Raw genomic sequence first — 24220 nt, 5'->3', positions numbered from 1 at the left:
GGAGGGACAAGAGAGCATTAAACTCAATAATAAAGAAGTGGGAAATATAAAAGAGAAACTTTATATATATTTGACTATTCACATTTGGCAAAATATTCAAAAATGCAATGATCTTACAAAATTGTTCATATATGTTTATGCTAGAGTCCTTTGCTGGGATGTCTGCATGTGACTGATAAAAACTTGCTTCATACTCTTTTTTTTTTTTTTTTTAGGTTGCAACAGCAAATCTTGCCTGGGCTTCAGTAGCCATACATCAGGTTCAGGTGTGTCTTTGGGATGTTTTCACAGGGGCTTCCTAGGAGAAAAGGGTGTTTGGAGTGCAGCATTGGGGAACGGAATGGAGGTTAACCCAGTGCTTTGTTTTTGGATATTAGGTATTTTGTTGTTTCTAAAATGTTTGATCTATTCGCTTATATTTACTTACTCCCTGCCTTAAATATTTTCCAATTAATTATTTTTATATATTTACATATAATGTTAAATTATTTATGTTCCCCATCATGGTTTTTGTTTCCCACTGAAAGCCCAGGAATGACCTCCTCCTGGCAGTAACACTGATATTTTTATGACTCCATTTCCTAAATTAAAACATCCACTAAACTAAGTGTTATATGAAAACATTAATCTTAAACATTAATTGTTATTTAAGATACCTGATTCTCTTGAAAATGTGATCTAATTTAAAAGATCACAAACTGCATGGAGTCTTCCCGAGAACTAGACTTTTAAGTTCAGGAACATGGCAGCAATAGAATTCTATTTTGTATCTTCCACTTTTTCTCGTTTTGTTCCTTTAAGTCCATTTCAGCAAACTCAGGTTGATGAGGAACTGTCTGATAGGGAGAAAATGTATATATATTTTAGGATAATGGTATGAGAAGCAAGGGCTTCCTGGACCTGACAGTATTGAATGTAGGTAGGATATGCACCCAAGTACAATTTTAAAAGCATTGAAGTAGTGATTGTGTTACGCCTTTTTAAATAAATAAGGTAACTAGTATTCTGGAATTTTTATTCTTAAATAAGCAGAACTCCCTTAAAATTAATAGCCATTATTTTGTATGGCAGGTATGCAGAGGTCTTGCCAAACAAACTGAATTGAATGACTTTCTGCTCGACGTATCAAAGTAAGTGTTCATGTCTAGGGATGTGGTAGCTCTTATTGATCAACAGTTTAGATTAAGTGCAGGCTCTGACAGTGATAGATTGCTATCTAGTGCAGTCAGTAACAGAAGACCAATCTTTATTAGGCGGGTGGTAAGGTAAGTATGGTCGTTCGTATTTTGGATCATAGAGTTACATCCTCATCCACGTTCACTTTACAAGTGAAGGATCGCAGATGTATATGTGATGATCTTAATTTGCAAGTTGGTATATCTTTTCTAAACAGACTCACTAGAAGGTGTTAGAGGCTATCTAGAGAGAGGCACTAAGTATTGATATTTCTATTTTCATGGGAGAAAACTGACAGCAGTAGAAGGAGAGGAAATGTCCTAGTTTATTATTTTCCAAATAGCCCTCTCTGGCCTTTTCAACAAATGTCAGTACATTAAAACAGACTCATAATATTATCATTTTAATTATCTCATGTATAGTAGCTCAGATATCATTCTCCAGAAAATGCTCCATTTCCCTGAAGTTTGACCTAGAAAAACTCCCTTGGGCTGGCAGCGGAAGCAATTACAGATACTTATTAAATTTCAGGTTCATACTGGGTTTGCTTGCTACAGGGAAGCTCTCGTATCTATCTGACCCATCTGCTTAACTGTTGAAATCTAAAACGCCCCAGGACATGGTAACTTCAGGTCCCATCCTCTGACAAGTTAGCTCAAGGTGTGATGTACCTGTGCCTCCAAGGCCTCCAACACAACTCTGACTGCGTTCTTGCTCACGTGTCACCCTGGCACACTTCATAACCAACTCATCACCAAGTCTAGTAATCCTCGTCACTAATGATTCTGAAGTTGCTGCTTTGTGCTTTGGAATATAAAATTAGAGAGGTATGGGACTGAGGGAGTGCTCTATTGATCCCCTAGGCCAACTGTCGTCTTTGAGATGGAATTAAACAGTATCTCTGGGACACATGATATTACTACTTCAGAAACACCTAGGAAGGGAAGCTGTGCACGTTCTCATACTAATGTATGTGAATACTTTGCAGGTCTCCCAAAGTCCAATTAAAACCCTCATGTGACACCTTAAATCTGTTCCCCAGTGGGAAACCCGTTTGCTTCCCCCTGTTCCTTGCAGGATATTCCTCAGTGGATGGTGTAACGAAGCGTATTAGTAGCTTCAAGCCAGATGATTTCTCTTCTAAAAAAAGGCATTGTTTATTGCTATAAGTTATCTTAATCCTGAATACATTACTAACTTCTCACAAAACTAAACTGAAAGCAGTACCTTGCCAATCGGGTCTATATTAAGAGCATTTCTTTATAGATTCCCTGTAACACCGTGCCTGTTGATTCCTCTGTTTCTCTGGTCTACATTTTAATGTATGTACCATATGCCTCCCAAATATTTACTTGCAGTTCAAAATGATGAATATATATTTTACTCGTGTAAAGTGGTCAGGTCCTTGCCATTATTTGTATTCTGATATCTCGTCTCAAATGAATTGCCTTGCTTTCTTAGTACACTTAAACTACATTTTAACTTTTGAGTTTTTCCAGTGATAATTTACATTTTAGCATATTAATGAGATTTAGCAAATTTAAATATTTTTATTTTAGATCAAAGTAATTTATGAGGTATTAAGTTTGATGAAACCAATTTTATTTCTTCATAGTTTAAGTTAAATGCCCCAAACTTTCTCCCTACCTTGAATACTTACTGATAAAATAATTACTTAATGCAGCCTCCGGAATTAGAGTCCTTATACTAAAGTCAATGATAAACTTTCATTTCTCTCTTTAAAATAATATTATTGGTTGTTTCCACAAAAGGACAAAAATCAAACAACATATACCTTTATGTTTTTTATTTAAATGTAGACAAAATTGGGAAATGCATTCAAAGTTTAACATGTTCTTTGTTCTAATAACATTACTTAAAGGTTTTATCTTCCTTTTTTTCAGAACGTATTTTGATAACATAGTTGCAATAGATTCTCTACTTGAACACATAATGGTAGGTTGCCTTCTGTTTGGAAAATGATTTGATTTAATCCTTAGATTCATGTCCTAATATGTGGTGGAACATTTTAATGTACGAGACATACATGCTCTTTTAAATATGATGAAAGGGTGGTGCTTAGTGATCTGGAGGCGTCGCCTTGAGTTATTTGTCACTTCTGTTACTTTTGGAGGGGTTTTGAATAGTGTTTTGAAAAATACCTCAGAGTTTTTGATTATTTAGTGGAGAGCTAATTTGGAAAAACGTTTACTTTCTTTTTATGATTTCTTCAGAATACCTTTTGCATATAGGTTATATTAGGAATTTCCAGTGGATTCTTCCTGATCTTGAGGTTCATTCTACTTAGTTTTAGTCTTAATTATTTCTCTCTTCTAGAAGACTCACAGGCAACTGTGGTTGAAAGCCATATGAAATAGAATTTTTTTCCGCCACGTGTAGTGTTGCTGCTTTAGTGCTCTGGAGAGACTCCACTGAGGAAGTGGCTTCTAGTAGTCGAAGTGAAGTGCATGTGTACCCCATGGGTGCCAGGCTGGCTTGCTCGGTGCTGTTCATGCCCTGTTGTCTATTTTGATAAATATTCTCTCTCCTTCCCATCTTCCTGGTCTTTCTCAAAATATAGTCATCCTGTGCAACAAGGGTTTTTTCACCTCCAGGTTTCTGATGTGCACTGATCAATTCCTCTTTGATACCATGGCAGGCCAGGTATGGAGTGTGATATGCTCAGTGTCTTGTAGAAACAGTTTACTGAGGGTAATATTAGGGGTTATTACTTTTACACATTCTTTCTGTAATTAATTACATTGATGATTTTACAGTTGACCCTTGAACTGCATGGGTTTGAATGGGTCCACTTATGCGTGGACTTTTGTCAGTACTAAATACTATAGTACTACACGATCTGCAGTTGTGGAATTTGCAGATGTGGAACCGTGGATACGGAGGAACCGTGTATGTGGAGGGCGATGTAAGTTATACGGGGTTTTTGACTGTGTAGAGGGTCGGTGCCCCAACCCCTGCCGTGTTCAAGGTTCAGCTGTATTTGGACAATAAAAGAGAATAATTGATTGCACAGTAAAAAAAAAATAACTCTTTGGTTGTGACACAATTTAAGGAATCTGTAAAGCAATGAAAGGTATTAAGAAGAATATGAAAATATGTAGATATAATATGGATCAACATAGAGCTTGTACAAGGAGTACAAGAAACACTATTATTAATATTATACTTTAAGAAACAGTTTTATTGAGATATAATTCCTGTATGATACGATTAATCCATTTAAAGTGTTTAAATCAGTGGTTTTTAGTATATTCACAGACATTTGCAACCATCACCAGTCAATTTTAGGACATTTTCATTACTTCAGAAGGAAACTTCATACCATGTTAGCTGTCGCCTCTCTATCACCACATTTTGGCTAATGTAAATAGTGCTCTTTTGAACATTTGGGTACAATTTTCAGTTCTAATACCTGTTTTCAGTTGTTTTAGGTAAGAGTGGATTTGCTAGGTCATATGGTTACTCTATGGTTAACTTTTTGAGGAACAGCCAAACTTTTTCCATGGCACTTGTATCATTTTACATTCCTGCCAGCACACGGGTTCCAATTTCTCCACGTTCTCACTAGCACTGGTTATTATCTTACTTTTTGATTATTGCCATCATAGTAGATGTGAAGTGCTCTCTCAATGTGTTTTTGTTTTTGTTTTTGTTTTGCGGTACGCGGGCCTCTCACTGTTGTGGCCTCTCCCGTTGCGGAGCACAGGCTCCGGACGCACAGGCTCAGCGGCCATGGCTCACGGGCCCAGCTGCTCTGCGGCATGTGGGATCTTCCCGGACCGGGGCACGAACCCGTGTCCCCTGCATCGGCAGGCGGACTCCCAACCACTGCACCACCAAGGAAGCCCCTCAATGCAGTTTTGACTATAGCATTTCCCTGGTAACTAATGATGTTGAACATCTTGTCATGTGATGAAAGATTCAGATTCATTGGCTGCTTTTTACTTTAATTTTTAGTGTTATGTTCTAAGATTTCATCAAGTATTATAGATACCACTCCCTTATGTGATGTATCATTAGCAGACATTTTCTCCCATCTGTGTATTATCTTTTCACTTTCTTCATAGTATCTTTTGAAGCACAAAAGGTTTTATCTTTGATGAGGTCTAATTTATCTTTTGTTACTCATGCTTATGGTGTCATATCTAAGGATCCATTGCCAAATCAGATATTATGAAAATTGACTCCAATATTTTCTTCTAAGAGTTTTATAGCTTTAGCTTTTACATTTAAGGTTTTGACTTATGTTAGTTAATTTTTGTTTATGGGGTAAGGGTCCAACTTCATTTTTTTTGCATGTAGCTATCCAGTTTTACCAGTACCATTTGTTGAAAAGACTATTATTTCCCCTTTAAATGTGGTCTTGTTAGAATCAGGTGAGCGTAGACACATGGGTTTCTTTTTAGGGTCTCAGTTCTATTCAGTTGATCTATATGTCTAGCTTAATGACAGTACCACCATGTCTTGATTACTGTTGCTTTATAAAAAGTTTTGAAATCAGGAAGTGTGAGTCCTACAAATTTGTTCTCCAGGTTGAATTATTTTTTTGGCTGTTTTGGGCCCCTTGCAATTCCATATAAATTTTAGAAACCAACTTGTCAGTTTCTACAAATAATTCAGATGGGATTCTGGTAGGGATTTTGTTGACTCTGTAGATCAATTTGGGGAGTATTGCCATCTTAATAATATTACGACTTCCAGTACATCAGCATGAGATGTTTTCCATTTATTTAGCTCTTCTTAATCTTTTCAACACTGTTCTGTAATTTTCAGAGTACAAGCATTGCTCTTCTTTTGGTAAAGTTATTCCTAGGTATTTTATCTTTTAGTGATATTAGAAATGAAATCGTGTTCTTAATTTTATTTTCACATTTTTCATTGAAAATATATAGAAATGAAATTGGTTTTTGTATTTTGATCCTGTATCCTGCAACCTTGATGAAGTCATTACTTCCAGTAGTTTCCTAGTGGATTATTCAGAGTTTTCTATATGCAAGATCATGTCATCCGTAATTGGTTATAGTTTTAGTTCCTCCCTTCTAATCTGTATACCTTTTTTTTTTTTCTCCCTTGCATAATTGTTCTGGCTAGATCCTCCAGTACAATATTGAATTAGGAGATGGTGAGTGTGGACATCCTTGTCTTGTTCCTGATCTTAGAGGAGAAGCATCCATTCTCCAGTCTTTCACCATTAAGTAGATGGATTAGTTGTGGACTGTTCATAGGTAGCCTTGATCAGGGTGAGGAAGTTCCCTTGTATTCCTAGTTTCTTGAGTATTGTAAATATTAATTGGACGTTGGATTTTGTCAACATCCATTTCCTCTGTATTTATTAAGATGATCATGTGTTTTTAAATTTTTAGTCTATTGCATTCCTGTGATGTATCCCTCTTCATCATGGTGTATGATTTATATTGGAACTACCTTAATTTAATAAAATCTTAAGTAGAGTTGATACCTTTAGCATATGTAGTCTTCTTATACAAAAACATTGTCTTATTTTCAATTAAAAATCTCTCTAGGTTGAATGTGTTGACTTTGATTCCCCATATTTGCTAAGCTGTGTTTTTTCAGTTTACAGTCTTGGATTTTCACGAAAGAAAATCGTTTATAATGATATAATGAGAGCAGTGGTCCTACTTTTCCAATGCTTACACTATTTCTTTTTTGTTTTTTAATGTATTCGCTGGGACCTAAGAACACTGTTGAAAGGAACCAGTGAGAGTAGATATAGTTTTCCTAATGTGCATACACTGTTCCTCAGTGGGGGGGTGATATTGACATTTTAGGCAGACCCGCTCCTCCTTACACAGTACTGGCCTGAGCATTGCAGGTGTTCAGCATCTTTAACCTCTGAGACCTAAATGCCAAGAGCGACTCATCACCAGCCGGTCCACCACAAATAGAAATGCCTTCACCGTTTTCACATTCTCCGTGGAGAGGTGGTTCATCGGCTAGTTGAAAATTAATGAATGAGACTTTCCAATTAATTTTTATAAATTTATGGGCACTTTAAATATTCTTCTCATCTGTACTTAAATTCCCTTCCTCATCTGTAATTCAATTAATGAATATTTTCTCCCACCCTCCCTCTGTCTCTCTCAAATCAGACTCGCCTTGATCTTGTTTGTTAATTTGGACTCTTTGGTGTAAAAGCCAAAAGATGTCAACTACCTAACTCAGATTAGTTTGAGAGAATAAAAGGAGGGATTTCTTGGCCCTTATCACTGAGAACCTTGAAATTTCAGACTTCTGTAATTGCCGGACCTGGGGCCTCAAATTATGTTTTCAGGAATATGTCCTTCTCTGTCTGTCCAGCTCACGTATGTGTGGTCCATGATAAAACACAGCATAAATTTACTTCTTCCTTTTTTACATTTTAATCTTATATATTTTGGGGGCACAACCAGATATTTTAGGTCTTTTTTTTAATTCGCTTTTTTATATTACACCTGTAACTCCTTACATATCATTTCCTAGTGAATTGTACAGCTTCATTATAGTTTTAGTGGGTTCTTTGCTCATCACCTTTTCTTGTACCCCAAGTCTTCCCATGCTTCCTTGAATTTATCTATTTGTTTATTTTTGCTCGGTCTCATCTGTGTGCTTGAGAAATGTCTTTATTTTGCCTTATGACTGAATGCTAGTTTGACTTGGTAAAGAATTTTAAGTTTAAAACAAGTTTTCCTCAGAAATTTGAAGATATATTTCCACTGAATTTTAAATCCTCTGTTGCTGTCAAAAATTATCTTCCGCTTGTAAGTAAACCTGTGTGCGTGTGTGTGCATGTGTGTGTCTGTGCACGTGTGAGAGAGAATGTGTGTAGGAGCGGGGATGGCTTTTAGAATGACCTTCTGAGGCTTGGAGTTCATCAATATTACCAAAATATGCCTAGGATTTATTTATTAACTCTTTTCCAGTATGTGAGTGTCATTTCAAACTGGAAGTTTAATATTCGGGGAGAACGAAAAAGTAAACATGTGTTGAGTCACTCACCTTAAAACGGAAGTCTTTCTTATTGCATGTCATTGTTTTCAGTTGATCTTCTTGACTTTTCAACATACTCAGTAACATTGTCACCTAACAGTAAAACTTTTGTCTCTTCAAATATGTATACTCATGCTTTTCTTACCTAATTGTGTGTTAATAATTATGATAACATGTCTTTGTCTTGTTCATAACTTTAATGTCTTAATTGGTTAATTCTGGTATTTTATCATTTTGTATGATGAGGACTGATATTGTCACATATTATCAGGATGTGTATGCATACCGATATATACACATGTACATATATATTTTTTCTTCTCTTCCCATTTCACTAAAACTTTATCATGAATAATTACTGAATTTCATTACATATATTTTTTGACAGCCATAAAGACAATCATTTGATTTTTCTCCTTTGTTTTATTGCTTTATGAACTATAACAATAGACTTTACAATACTGGACAGTTATGAATAGAGTGTAATTTTAAAATATGGAAATTTTAAAATATTTATTCCTGTTTGACTTGCTAATATGTGTATTTATAATTTTCCTTCTGTTTCTAAGGCAAATTGGTCTGTGATTTTCTTTTTCATAGTATCTTTGTCAATTTTTAGTATCAGTGACATAGCAGGGGTTGTAAAAATAACTGGAGAAGTTTTGTTCTGTCTGAACTTACAACAATTTAAATTAGATGGGACTTTATTCGTGAAGACTCTTGAGTAATTCGTATTTGAAATCATTTGGACCTGCTGCCTTTTATGGGAATAAATTATTTTTACAGTATTTCAATTGTCTTTATGATTCTGATTCCATTCAGATTTTACAACTCCTTCTGAATTCATTTCCCTTTTCTAGAAAATTGTCCATTTCATCCAGATTTTTATAACTATTGACCTAAATATGTGCCCAAGTATCAAGCAGCCAGCATGACCACTAAGGATGCAGATGTCACTGTAGATAATTTATTATGACTTAATAACTCAAGATCGCGTGAGTGTGCAGAATAGACGGGTGATGCTTCTGGGATCGCCAGCGGTGACACCCATAGCTCCCTTCCCACCGTCACGTTGTCCCTCCTCCTCAAGTATTTATTGAGAGCTCTTATATGTCCTAACCTAAGGGCTGGCAAATTCTTTTAAGGGCCAGTAGTAAAGTTTTATGCTTCGTGGGCCGTACTGTGTTGCAACTACCCCGCACTGCTGTTGTAGCAACTGTGAACCATGCATAAAGGATGCACGTGGCTCTGTCCCAGTGAAACTTTATTTACAAACACAGGCAATGGGGTGGATTTAAATGGCCTGTGGACTTTAGCCGTCCTCTGCTCTAGGCCTGGTTCTGGGCGTTCGGGATACCGTGGGGGAAAGGAAGCAGTTTCCACTGATGAGGTCCTCATCGGTCAGCTTGTGGCCGAGACAGGTCACCTGGAAATTCTGACACTCATAATGCCCAGTACTTGGTCCACGGCGTATAAGGCACAGCCAGTGTTTGCTGAGTGAATGAGTACAGCTTATAATAGCAGGAAAGACAAAGATACAATATGAGAATGAACCAGGGTACCTGACCCACTCCGATTTCTTTTTATTTAATCTATAAGGTATTTTTACATGAGATTATATGTTTTCCTCTGGCCACAAGGTGGCCTATGTCCCTTTTGCGTAGACTTTGTGATGGCTCTTTTTCTGAGAAGTAATTCTTTTTCTCTGAGCAATAGTTTCATGTCTATCATCTTGACGTTGCCAGAATTCTGAATATGGGTAAATACAATTTTTTGTGATATAACTGTAATCCCAGCCCACTGGGGACAGTGAGAAATGTTAGGCATCAAAGACGTACTTGTTGAAGGGAATTGATGAACCAATGCATGACAATATGAATCCACAGTTTTCCGTTCAGAAATGGTAAGGCACGTTTGATAATAAGAGCATAGGCCATGGAAACAGCTAGGATGAGTTCAAATACCAGATCCGTTTACTAGCCACGTGATAGCGGACAAGTTAAGTTACCTCTCTGTGCCTCAGTTTTTCTGATGTGTAGAAAGGAGGTTAAGTTTCCCCTGAATTAATGTTGTTATTGTGAGGATTAAGTGAATTAATGCACATAAGTCTATAAAAACTATCTGGCACAGAGTAAACACTTACTAATTGTCACACATTATTGTTAGTGCAGCAAATAAAATGCAGCTGATGTAAATACGGACACCGTGTGTCTCATTGGACACACATTTCATACTTTTTACAACTGGTATGTTGTAAACGCCAGCCAGTCAGAACGGGTGCTGGCCTGAGAGCTGACAGAGGCTCAGACTAGGGCATCAGGGCGCCCTGAGAAGCTCTGGAAAAGTAGCCAGGGCGGCAGACAGGCTCTCAGGGAGAAAGGCCAGTAGCTGCTTTCCAGCCCACCCAGGAGTGTTGTAACATTCCAACATCTGCCCGCACAGCGTGGGTGGAGAGCGGCTGCCAGTGTCAGCACCTTGACAGTGACAGAGAGTATTATTTTTTGTATTTATATGCCTGTGTTTATTTAATTATAATGCTAATTTCCTACCCAGTTACAGTATAGAGTAGCTGAAATTAATATTTATTTCTGATAAAGTTTACCTGTAAACTCTGTGAATCTCTCATCGGCTTACTCTTGTTTTCTCGTTTCCCTTTAGATATATGCAAAAAACCTGGTGAATGCCGATCGTTGTGCGCTTTTCCAGGTAGACCATAAGAGCAAGGAGTTATATTCGGACCTTTTTGATATCGGAGAGGAAAAGGAAGGAAAACCTGTCTTCAAGAAGACCAAAGAAATAAGGTACAGCTGGAAGTAGCGTGTCGGTCGCTGTGCTGGCGGCTGTGCAGGTGCTCTGTTACCCACTTGTCTGTGCCTATTCACAGGTGTGCTGACAGTACTTGTCATACTGTGATATCATTCCCACCAGGACCCGCCTCCTGAAGGTAGTGCTTCTGGGAATGACCTTGCAGTGCCAGCGAAACCGCGCCTAGGAAGCTTTAGCGTCACTCCTGGAAATGCCGTCTTCCGGAGGCGGTCCTTTTGGAAATCATGTTGGAAAAACTTACTAGTGCTGCCAGGTAGGTAAAGGTGCACCCCACCTGGAGTCTGCAAGGTTTCCTGTGTCTAGGAGCAGGTGTACTTAAACAATCCGGACCCCACCCTTCCCAGCTCATAGCGCTGTCTCAGAGTCCAGACCATAGTGGAAATTGACCTGGTATACTTGGTAACTTCAGCACATTATTCTATACCCAACAGCTGGCTTAATCGATCACAGAGAACACTTTTGTTGCATCTGGAAACTGCAGCCTTCTTCGTTTTTGAAGTGGCAGCTGTTGTCAGTTAGGTGAACAGAATGGAGTTTGGCTGGTAGAGGTGCGATGGCTCAGTCCTATGACAGTCTGGGCACCTACAAGGGGTACTGTCACAGAACTGCTAAGAATCAAGCGTAACATTCAGAAATGGTATTTTTTTTAGATATTTGCATTTCTTTTGCTTTATATTGATATATATCGTTTAACTACTTTTTCGCATAGTACTCTAAAGTACCTTGGTAGTTACAACTTGCTAGTAAAATGCTGTTCCTTATTAATAAGAATTGCTATTCACTTGGGCCGTCTGTCATACAAGGAAACGTGGAATGTGGTCTGCACTGGGCCTCACTACTGCCCACCACTGGGTGCTTCCCATTCTGTCGTCCTGGGGTAATAGAACCTATATTCCGTACTCACATAACTCTGACTTACAGGCACCACTTAGGTTTTTTAAAAAGTTGTTTTAGTTTTTGTTTGTTTGTTTGGAGCTCAGTAGATCAGTCTGGATATAGTCATTTAGGTAAAGTCATTTCTTTTGCTGAAGGTTTGAGTGTTCCGTAACAGTGCTGGCATCGATCTCATTTTGAAGACGTTAACTTGGGAGCCTGTATTTACAAGTGTGGGAAAAACAAGTGAGGGGGATATGTTTGGCTGTAGCTCTCTCGGCTGACCAAGCGATGCCAGCCATTTATGTGAGGACTGGCCCCTCAGTTATGGCTTCCACTGACCCTAGATAGCAAACCACACCGAGCTACTCCTAGACCAAGAAAATAAGCATAAACCATGAAGTGGATTCTGCTGCTCTGCTCAAGGCACTCTAATTTGTTGTGGTCATGTTGTTTAAAGCACAAGAAAACCAGGGCGAAAACAACCTCGCATTTTATGCAGTGCAAGGTTGGGTTCACGTTTTGGTGTTTTAAGAAATTTAGTTCTCTTTGGTGTCAATTCTCTTTTGAATTTTCCTTAGGGAAATCCTTAGGGTGGAGCTTTATTTCAATAATGATTATTTTCTATAATGCTGAAAATGTAATATTATGGAAGTAATTTTTGAGCTATTGAAATATGTAGATATTGTGATTGTAATCTTCTTAACTACATTTTGAATGAATCCATGTTTGATTATAATATCGTAATGAGAAAAACTATAAATATAAGAATATTTTTTAACATCTTTATTGGAGTATAATTGCTTTACAGTGTTGTGTTAGAATATATTTATGTATAAAAATGCTGATATTAGATATCAAAACATTTACGTGTAGTGAGATAATGCCTGTATTCTGGCTGTTTTTAAATTTAACAAATTAGAGGAGTAAAAATACTGCAAGTTGCAAATTGTGTTATTTTGGTATAGTACTTGTATTGCAAATGCCTTAAAATTCAAGTCCTGTATCTCAAAGACCACAGATAACCTGTGGTTTTGGTTACATGGGTGGTGCAACGTACCCTGGCGTTGACCTGCATTCTTGTTTTTATTGTGTCACTAATATTTTAAGAGTGTTGGCAAGTTATCGAACCCATTTGGGTCTCAGTTCACAGTGAGAATTAATTAAGAAAATTTATGTTGAAGCATCTTGTAAATTATAAGGTATTTTGCAAATATAAAAGATTATTATTGGTCAGTGCAGGAGAATGCTAGTTAATTTTCAATTTCAGCTTGTGATTCAGTATAATTTAATACATCGTGAATTATATCTTAAAACAATGTTCTCAAGTGGTTACTCTGCAGTGTTTTTACGCTTTACCTTTATGTATTTTATAATAATATGATTTAGAGTATGTAAATGTAAAACTAATACAGGCATTTAAAGTAAAGCAATCTGTTTTATTCAATATTTGGTGGTACTGAAATGTCTCAAATTATTTTACATCTGTATTTTAATTAGCATGTTCCTCTTTTTTATATGTGCAGATTTTCAATTGAGAAAGGAATTGCTGGTCAAGTAGCAAGAACAGGGGAAGTCCTGAACATTCCAGATGCCTATGCTGACCCACGCTTTAACAGGTAAGAAGGAGTTTGTGTCCTCCGTCGGTTTCTCCTTTCGGGTCCCGCTTGGCCGAAGCCTCTGAGGTAGAGCCCTAGTTCTTTGTGTCCCAACTCAATTTTTTTTTTCCCCACTTGGTGCTGTTATACTGTCTTTGAACCAGCTTATTATCAGTAGTCAGTGTTTTCAGGTATTTATCAATATAAAATGATGGATTCTAAACCATTAATTATCTCCAGCTTCAGGGGTTTGAAATGTTATAAAAATAACTAAAAAGCAAGAGTTTAAATTTATAAAGTTACTTTTCTTCATTATAGTGTCATCATTTTGTCCTGAGCATATTCTTTATCAAACAATACCTTCAAAGGCTGTAACACATAGTGATAAAAGTACTTGTTTTGAATCCTGGTTCTGTCCTTTATTGGCTCTAGAATGACTTGCAGTAAGTTACTTAATCTGGAGCCTCAGTTGTTTTCTCATCTTTAAAATGGGCACAGTAATACCTATTTTGTAAGGTTTTTTTTTTTTAAGATTAAGATTTTAAGATTTTTAAAATATTCATAAAAGGTCTGGCAACTTTATATGACCCAAAGTAGGAACTCAATAAGTTGCAGCCTTTATTGGATATTATTGAAGTGGATATTAGGATTGCTTATAAAGATTTTTTATTTTGTTCTGAGTGTCTTTGGAGAACTAGAAACCAGTTTATATAGTTCGATTTTAATAAATGTCTCAAAATTGAAATCCCAAGGTTGACGCCCTGACCACTGAAAGTAATGGCTCGCATGTCTTGGCAGCAGTGCTCTGTGCATTCAGACACTGGGCTTCCTTCAAGAGACAATTAAATACCACAGGCAACAGGAAGCTTTTCAGGCGTCTGATTGATCAATGTCAGATATTCATGACTCGCATATAAACACAGCTGTATCCCCGTAATAGATTTTATCAATACGTGAAGAGTATGCTGAAAATCTCAGGTTTTTTCTTAAAGGAACAAACTTGCTATTAAAGTACTTAAATATTGAAAATATTTACATATCCTTATATAAAGCCTTTATATAAAAATGTATGGATCAACTATTAAGAACCTGAAAAGGCAAGCGACAGATTGTGAGAAAATATTTGCAGAATATATACTACTGTTCTGAAGAACTCTCTTGAAAACGGAACAAGTTCATTAGAATATTTTTGAGAAGGTTTTAATAAAACACTTGCAGATGTCACGTTGTCTTTGAATTTAGACGCTAACAGTTCCATTACAGTTAATTGTAAGAGACGCAAAACTGAGTTGAGATTTACGATAGAACGTGTGGTTTATTTTCTTCTGCCTGTTCTTTCTTTTGTCGTCTTGCTCCTTGACTCTCGCGCAGAGAGGTGGACCTGTACACAGGCTACACGACCCGGAACATCCTGTGCATGCCCATCGTGAGTCGGGGCAGCGTGATAGGCGTGGTGCAGATGGTGAACAAAATCAGCGGTAGTGCCTTCTCTAAGACGGACGAAAACAACTTCAAAATGTTTGCTGTCTTTTGTGCTTTAGCCTTACACTGTGCCAATGTAAGTAATACTTTTTAAATACCTTTCTTACTACTCAATATTAAATTTTATAACCTTTTAAATAAAGGTTGTTTTTTTTCCCCCCCACTTCTTTTAGAAACCCCAAACAGCGATTCCTGGTTGTGCATGTTTTAGGAAATACCTTAAAATGCCTTGGAAGAAAAAAAATCTCCTGATTTTTACACTTATTTCAGTGTGTGAATTTGTTAAAAAGAAAAATGAAGTTAACCTAAGGGTAAAACGTTCGAATGTAAGGTTTACATTTCCTGATAATCTACTGATGTGCATGAGAGGGTTATCCAAACCCTTAGCGTTTGTCACTTGTACCGCACTTGAGGCTCTTGTACACAAAAAGAGAGTAATGACTCATGTCTTAACACCAGCCCGGAAAGTTTCCTTTGTGAGGAAAAGTGAGGCAGCCACTCAGCACGTTTGTCAGATGCCTTGTAGATGTTAACTCATTTAATCCTCACAACGGCCCAACCCTGTTTACTGAATAATAAGATGAGGTTCCATTGATTTTATGAAGTCTCACTTTAAAACAGTTGAACATATCATCTTTCTTTTAAATTTTTATATTTTAAATGAATTAAACATTTAGTATTCTATAAACTCTAGTAATCCTCTAATGACATCACTGGAATTTTGAAGTTAAGGAAAATTTTAGTAACCTTTTATAAAGCCAAATCAACATAAATGGGAATTATCACCTTAGTAGTTTAGAGAAACTGTCTTTTTGGAAATAGGACGGAATTCCATAGGAACAAGCACATAACTAATGGAAACAGTTAAAAGAGAAACAAAAATGGCAAAAAAAAAAAAAAATACTCTAGTGACTAGGGATAACTGTTTACAATGCGTTTAGTGCTCTTTAGTAAGAGCACCCGTCCCCTCTCTGCATCACCTGGGCCCTCGCGTGGGGATATTTATTGTTACTCGGCCCATCGGAAATAAACTAGTGCAGTTGTCAGATACTTCTTACTTCAAACATTTTCTGTACCTATGTATCTCCTCGTAAATAAAAATATTGACAGTATACTTTTTTTTTTTTTTTTTTCTGCACTACTCAACTTTTGGGATGTTAGTTTCCTGACCAGAGATTGAACCCGGGCCCTTGGCAGTGAATACGTGGAGTCCTAACCACTGGACTGCCAGGGAATTCCCTACATTTGTTCTGTTTAGTTTAAAAGTTTCAGAGAATGTAAATTCCAGTATATTCTAAATATTGATTTTCATCACTTTTAAATGTATTCGATGGACTCTATGTATTAGAACAACTTGACATTTATTATATTTTTTAAGTCCACTTATAAAACATAATGACTAGCTCTTACGACTGAAAAATTTAGCATCATTCTTTTCTCTCTTTGAACATGTGTTTCTATTATGCCACAAAAGTTTATTCTAATCTAATATATTTTATGCTTTATTTTGTTAATTACCCTAGGATAATAGCCTAAAACAAACATGTACAAGAAGGATTACAAATTAATTTTGACCTATAGTATTATGTCATTATTACTATATATGTGATCAAAGCAACCATGTTATTAAATTTTGATAATTATCAAAAATGAAAAGTACACATTATTGGAAACTGTTGTTTCTTAATGAGATGGCTGTGGCTTAGAACAAAAATAGTTAATGTACCCATTCTTAAATTTTACCTATCATTAGAATGAAACTAGGCTTGCCATAAATTTTTTACACTTTTTATTTTGAAATAATCTCAGACAGAAAGCAAAGTTGCAAAAATAATACAAAGGATTTCCTTATACCTTTACCCATGTTCCCCCAAATGTTAATATATTAAATGTTAATATATTAGCATTTTTGCTTTGATATTCTTTCTTTCTCCTTCGCTCTCCTTCATTCATAGGTATCATTTTTTCTCTGATACATTTGAGAGTATGTTTCAGACAATATGTCTCATAACCCCTAAATGCTTCAGTTTGTATTTTTTACAAACAAGGACATCTTCTTTTTCTACTGCATAATTAAAAATAAAGAAATTCACCTCGGTACTGTATTAGTTTGTTAGGACCGCCATAACAAATACCACAGACTGGGTGGCTCAAAGGACAGAACATTATTTGTCCACAGTTCAGGTGACGGGAAGTTAAAGGCAAGGGTGCTGGCAGGTTTGGTTTCTTTGGGGGCCTCTCTCTGTGGCTTATGGACGCCTTCCTCATCCTTGTGTCTTCACGTGGTCTTTTCTCTGTGCAAGTCTCTGTTCCACTCTCCTCTTCTTACAAGAACACAAGTCATGTTGGGTTAGGGCCCACCCTAGCGACCTCATTTTACCTTAATCACTGCTTTAAAGTCCCCATCTCCAAGCACAGTCACATCTAAGGTACTGGGGAGTAGGGTTGCAGCATATGAATTTGGGGGGACACAATTCAGCCCCTAACAGGTACTGTACTGTTGTCTAATCTGCAGACCCCTTTAATCTCCTTTAATCTGGAACCCTTCCTTACTCTGTCTTTCATGAGCTCGGCATTTTTGAAGTGTATGGGCTGGTGTTTTGCAGAGTGTTTCTTCGGGGTTTTGTCTGGCATTTCCTCATGACTGCATCAAGGTTATCATTTGACAGGACTATCGCAGATACTGTGTTCTCGTGGCAGCCGCTGCGGGAAGGCTCGTGGCCCATTCCTGGTGATGTTGACCTTTACTACTCTGTTACGGAGGCATCTGCCTGGTTTCTCCACTGAAACGTCCTTGCCCCTCTTTTCACTATTTTAGAAGAGAGTTTACACATAAGCCTCGATATCCTTTGTGCTCTCTCTCCCTCTCTGCATATCAATACCTCCGTGAAACGCCACGGAATTCCTCGCAGCCATTTCATTTCCATCTTTGGAACTTTGTTCTTTGACGTTGAGAAATGTGGCCCCCACTACTCAGCGTCAGTTTTATTTGTCCTTGTCGCTTTTATTTTTAGGGAAGCCATAAGAATTGTGTTCCTTTTGGGTAGATGGGGACAGGAAGAGTTTTATTATGGCAATTACTCTTAATCTGAACACCACCTGAGCTAAGAGGCCGAAAAGTACTGACAATTCTATCATCAAAAATTATTTTCAATGATTTATCAGCTGAAAATTTATTTAGGTCCACCTTCAGTGTCTTATGAAAGCTTTAGAAACCACTTTTAGACCTTATTAACACCAGTATTTTAAATTTTAAATTATCTCTTTGCTTTAAGAGGTTTTTGTATTAGTGCAATTTGAGAAAGGGGTGATTTGAAATGGGATGTGGGAAAAGGTCATTTTTAGGTAAATGTACGTGTGAAAGTTAAGGCAGTGGAAATTGATCCTCTTATAATCTATCCGTGTCTTCATGTATCCCTTGAAGAATTACTGTGCACTTCCCAGAATACATAAATGTCAGTTTCAGTACTATGGAATTGATTCAGCTGTGCTGTGAGACGAGCTAGCCCAGTGGGTTCAAAGCTCTTCTGAACACTGATTGTTGCATCATGAAACCTGCACTCAGTCACGATTAAATGATTATACCAAGCTGCATACCAAACTGAATCAAGAAAAATAACACTCCTTCTGAAAAGTCATGAATAAGTTAACAGGCATTCTATTTTTACATTGATTATTTAGGGTAAAGTTAGTGGAGTTCGTTTATAGTGAAACAGACTTGTAATTTTTTTTTTTTTTTTTTTTTGCGATATCCGGGCCTCTCACTGTTGTGGCCTCTCCCGTTGCGGAGCACAGGCTCCGGACGTGCAGGCTCAGCGGCCACAACTCGCGGGCCCAGCCTCTCCGCGGCATGTGGGATCTTCCCGGACCGGGGCACAAACCCGCGTCCCCTGCATCAGCAGGCGGACTCTCAACCACTGCACCACCGGGGAAGCCCTGTAATTTTTATAAACACTTTGAAACTCACCAAAATTATTTCTCCTCTCCAACAATGACAGGTAGTGTATGTGCCACGGTTGTAGTAAGTCATCGCCCGCTGGCAGGCTCCGGATGTAAAACTCTCCCAGGTTGAGCAGACCCACGGCTGGTTGCCTTGAAGGTGCACGTTGAAATCCAAGTAATGCAGCTTCAGCTCTCTGTGGAGTTAATTACCACTTCTTTTAACTGCAGTATTTCTTCTCCTCATGAAAGCTTAGAAAAATTCTATAGTTTTTGACAGTTTCTCCAACTCAAAAAGAGTAACAGCCTCTGATGCTGCAGCTTCAGGGTACCTCCTCTTCTCCGCTTCCCTTCCCTGGCCTTCCAGTTTGGGGTTATTTCTGTTCCAATTCAGAAAAAAGACCAATTTACATACCTTCTTTAAAGTAATACTTGCTTTGTTGAATCAAGCATCCTTCTAAAGAAGAAAGAAAAAGCAGACAACTCCCAATTTATGTCAGTTTCAATAAGCCAGCAGTTGGTTTCTTTACAAGAGAGTTTCTCAGCGCTTTCTTCAGCTGAGGATGTCAGATCGTAGACCTCTAGGGTAAAGGCCAAGACGTGGATTCCTGTCCTCACTCGGGCGCTTACAGGATGTTTCTTTGAGCAAGTCTGCTTCGCGGTTTTGAACATTTTTTTCCCCAAGCATCTTATGAAGATTCGTTAAAAACAACAACTTGTATTAGCATTGTCCCAAGCAATTAATCATATCCATGGCTCCCTGCTTTACCTCAATGCTCTACTTGTTTCTAGAGAATATACATGAATATTTGTTTAGATCGCAAATATGAAGAAGCGTTGTGCAGTGTGAAGTGCCTTGTAATCGCTGGCTACTAAGTCAGACTAAACAGGTTGGTCCTGGGAAATTCAAAATATTTCTGGTCCCGAACAGATTATTATATCCTTAACAGGAGCATTTTACCACATGTAAAAAGGCTTCTAATACCGAATGCAATAATGTAAGAGCATCTCTTACTGTTCAGCTCAGCGGTCTTGTTTGAGTGAAAGGCCTGTCCGGGAGGCATATGTCTTTATTCTTCTTTAGTTTATCTGTAGATCTCTTAGGTTACACCCCTTTTATTGGATTAAAGGGGCACGTCTCTGACTGGCAACATCTCCATTTTATTTTTGACAGATAATTGATAGTACTGTCAATGGAACGGTAACCCTTTAAAAAGAGTGAAAGAGATTTTTAAAACTAAAAGAGCCAATTAATTTACTCATACATGTGATTTTAAAGAAATAATTTGATATGATGCAAAAAGCTAACAGGATAATAAATACCTGTTATATCTTTTGCCTAGAAAAAAGGAGTCCTTTAAAAGCAGATTAGCTGTGTACATTTTGAATCGAGAGACATTTAACATTAAAGGAAGGTGGAAAAAATCGTTATTAAGATGAAACCAATTGGCTAGGAACAGATTTAATAAATGGTCCAAACTTTATTCATTCCTGAATTCAACCACCAAGTACTGCGTGTCTTTTCTCTACCAGAAGGTGACTATTAAGGCGACTGTAATATAAGAAGTCCTCTTAATCGATGTAACACTGACTCTGGGACAGGCACTATTGTGGACACTTGACGTATAAAAACTCGCTTCATTAGTCCCCCAGCAATCCTGAGTGAGTATCATTAGCTCCACTTGACAGGAGGAAAAATGGACACGTAGCGTTTAAGTGATTTGTGGAAGGTCTCACAGCAAGTGTGTGACAGAGCCAGGCTCTGAATGTGTGTAAGCCTGGCTCTGGAACCCTGGCTATGCTGTGCTTCACTTGTCTTTAAGAAAGACAGCATTGTAAACACTTCTACCTAGGATTTGTTCAAGGAAAAAATATCATTGCTTTGCATTTGGTGCTGTGGTTTCCATAAACTAGAATAACCATGCAGGCAAAGGAAGTCACACATCAAATGGTGTATGTTTTCAACAGTATACTTTTTTTTTTGCGGTACGTGGGCCTCTCACTGTTGTGGCCTCTTCCTTTGTGGAGCACAGCCTCCGGACGCGCAGGCTCAGCGGCCATGGCTCACGGGCCCAGCCGCTCCGCGGCATGCGGGATCTTCCCGGACCAGGGCACGAACCCGTGTCCCCTGCATCGGCAGGCGGACTCTCAACCACTGCGCCACCAGGGAAGCCCAACAGTATACTTTTAATCACTCAATTCTTTTTTTTATCAACTCAGTTCTTAGGGGGCGTAAATCTGTTGATTTTTCCTTGTGTTGGTCTCTTCGTTCTTGGATTTATTCATTCATTCATTCATTTACTTATTTACTTGATCTTTACTTATTTAGTCAAACTGATCCGGAATTACTTGCCCTGCAGGAGACTTACGTGACCTTCTCTCTTTACAGAGTCCTCAGTTCGGTAACTGGCCTCCGCAGCCACAGCGAGGTCTCTCGTCCCACACAGGCCTTCAAGTCCCAGACCACGAAGCGCAGCCTGTGCTGGGTCTGGTGTTTCTCTCGCCCACTGCAGCACTGTCTTATGCCGCTAAATACATAGCACAGGGTTTCTTGCTCATGCCCGTGTGGAGTGTGTCTTTCATTTTAGGTTTATTTAGGGGACCAAATTAATTTTATTAACGATATCATTTAATGCTGTTGACAAACATCATATTGAAAATTTGTACTCTAGCAAATATTTTGTCAATTAGGTTGGAAATGGGAATTGTGTAGAAAGGGGAAAAGAGTGCACAGTTTATAACAGCAGAAGTTAAGTTACTTTTATCTTGTGGATTGCCCATACCCAGTGGTATGCTGGTAAAGCCTGCTCTCTACCCAAGAAGAGGCCTTATTTGTAGCGTTCCCCAGTTTCTGTGGAGTGCGGGCTCCCACTACGGACTCTCTCAAGCTCCCACATAACATACTGAGTGCAGACTTGCATGGCGACGTGCACCGTCGGCACTTGCAAGACAGCACAGATGCCCCTGCCACTCAAGAATCCCTCACCAGACTAACATCAAGGAGCCAAACGGAGTGGCAGCAGTGCTGGTGTCATCAGAGATGAGCAGATGGTAGCTGCCAACAGCACTGAGAGCTTAACGGCACTTGACCGAGTTTGTTCTCAGTTCCTTAAGTGTGTTACTGCACTGAACCTTCATATTCTTCCTGGCTTGGGTACTGCAGTGTCCACAGCCTGTACCTGGGAGACTGAGGCACAGAGAATTAGGTAACTTACTTAAAGGTGTACCGTTAGTGAAAGTCGGAGAGGAGATTCAACCCAGGCAGGTGATCCGGAGTCTGGTTCTTAGTTGCTTTACCTTTAAGTGATTCCAGGCCTGTCATGACGTGAATAATATTAGGGCATCCTCCAGACACCACCATGTCTACTCACAGTGATGATTATTGTAGAAATAGGCACAAGAGAAACATTCTGAAGCATCACTAAGTATTCTTGGATGCCAATAATTAGGGATGCCATTTTATAAAATTATAAGTGGTGGCATTTTTACCATGTGGTAGAAATATGCTAGGTCATATTCCTGTTTCCAGGTCCTCTTTCTTCTGTCTTTTGTGACTTTTCCATATCCTAGAGCCTAAGATTGAAACACAGTCAGAATAAATGGCAGCCACCTCTCCTTGCGGTCTCTTCTGGCTGGACAGGGAGCCCAAGATTAACTACTCAGCTGTCATAGGCAGTTCATGCAAAATCAACTTAGGCAGCATGGTTTTCTACTTCATTCATAATTCTCAGTAGGCGGCCTCCCTGGTGGCGCAGTGGTTGAGAGTCCGTCTGCCGATGCAGGGGACGTGGGTTCGTGTCCCGGTCCGGGAGGATCCCACATGCCGCGGAGCGGCTGAGCCCCTGAGCCATAGGCCGCTGAGCCTGCGCGTCTGGAGCCTGTGCTCCGCAACGGGAGAGGCCGCAACAGTGAGAGGCCCGCGTACCGCAAAAAAATAAAAAAAAGAAAATAAAGAAAAGTAATTTGCAGTAGGATGAATACGGTAAAATCATTTACTAATAATATTACATTATATTATTTTCTACTATTCATATTGAAGGTCATGTAGAAAATGGGGACCAAAGTAGCTATAAAATTTGCCAAAACTAATTATTTTTTGCCGTAAAGTTAAAATTCACGTTACTTCCCTACACTGAACACAAAATAGAATAAAAATAAAATAAATCTAAATTGAATAATTTATATATTTGTAAACATTGTAAATTTATTGAAACTATAAATATAAGTTTATAAATAAAAATAATAAATAAAAATATAGCTTATTCTAATTGGAGGTCATAAGCTTGTAAAATGATAAATGACAGTATTTTTGTGAGAGTTACGTGAAGTAGTGCATGCAAAGCACTTAGAACGCTGCCTGCCACAGAGTTAGTGTCCACTAGTATTCATGACTGTAATAGCAGTATTATTTTGCTGCCTAACATATAATAGCTACTTTTACTAGCACCCCCCCCCCATAGAATTACACTGAATAACAGGTAATACCGAATCACGGTAAATACTGAGTAAATCCTGTTGACTGTTTACCCTCCTACAAGAACCTACAGTATCATCTCGAGTGGAAGGCAAGTGACAGTCCATTGAGGGGTAGGAGGGAAATGTAAGAACTTCTTTTAGGTAAATGATATTAAAGAAACTACAGTTTCTTGATTGGTCATACACGGATGGAGCTTTCATCCAGTTCATGCATCAGGTGGTTGTGTCTTGTCCAGGGTGTGGAGTCCCCTGTGACAGAGTGGGCCTTCTACAAGGAGGAAGAGGTGACAGCGGTGTCCAGCCTGCACTTTTCAGCCCCATCCTGGCTTTTCCTCAACCATATCAGGAGGACAGCTTTGCAGTGTACATTCATTTCCATTGTACTACCGAGGATTTGCTGCTATGAGGCAAAGTACTTGGAATAGTTATTAAGTTCACTGATTATTTACACATATTTCTTTCACAAAAAGATGACTCCAAATTGCTGATCTTTTCTGATGACAAATGACAATGTTTTGTTACTTAGAACTATTCAAAGAAATAAGCATTTAATCTGAACTTTCAAATTGCAAGTAACATTAACACTGAAAAAGAAGATAATTGCTTTTCCAAATAAACTCATGCCACAGAGTACTTTGAAAACGGATGTTTTCATCACCATTATGTGACTTTTTTTGCCGAAAGTTGTGTGTCACATGTGCAGATTATCACATACCTTTACGAAGACTGGGAGCAGACTTTTTAGAAAAACGTTACTGGGGTTTATAAATATACAGTGAACTGCGTGCGTTTAGAGCATACAGTTTGACGGGTGTATATGCACACAGCCCAGTGCAAGCATC

The 24220-nt window shown here is 38.3% G+C and overlaps 1 protein-coding gene across 1 annotated transcript in view; it reads left to right on the top strand.

Moving 5' to 3' along the window:
* The window catches only part of PDE10A (phosphodiesterase 10A), a 304446-nt gene that overhangs the window by 228566 nt on the left and 51660 nt on the right, over positions 1 to 24220 (top strand). Inside the window, exons 8-13 of the mRNA XM_022560857.2 lie at positions 216 to 266; positions 1072 to 1130; positions 3081 to 3132; positions 10843 to 10985; positions 13410 to 13502; positions 14853 to 15039. Of these exons, the coding sequence (XP_022416565.1) occupies positions 216 to 266; positions 1072 to 1130; positions 3081 to 3132; positions 10843 to 10985; positions 13410 to 13502; positions 14853 to 15039 (585 nt within the window). The remainder of the gene's footprint in view (positions 1 to 215; positions 267 to 1071; positions 1131 to 3080; positions 3133 to 10842; positions 10986 to 13409; positions 13503 to 14852; positions 15040 to 24220) is intronic.

Source organism: Delphinapterus leucas, chromosome 12, assembly GCF_059928025.1.
Source record: "Delphinapterus leucas isolate spDelLeu-1000000601 "Yukka" chromosome 12, BTC_Dleu_Yukka2, whole genome shotgun sequence".
Classification (NCBI taxonomy): Eukaryota; Metazoa; Chordata; class Mammalia; order Artiodactyla; family Monodontidae; genus Delphinapterus; species Delphinapterus leucas.
This window is presented reverse-complemented; position numbering and strand designations above follow the sequence as displayed.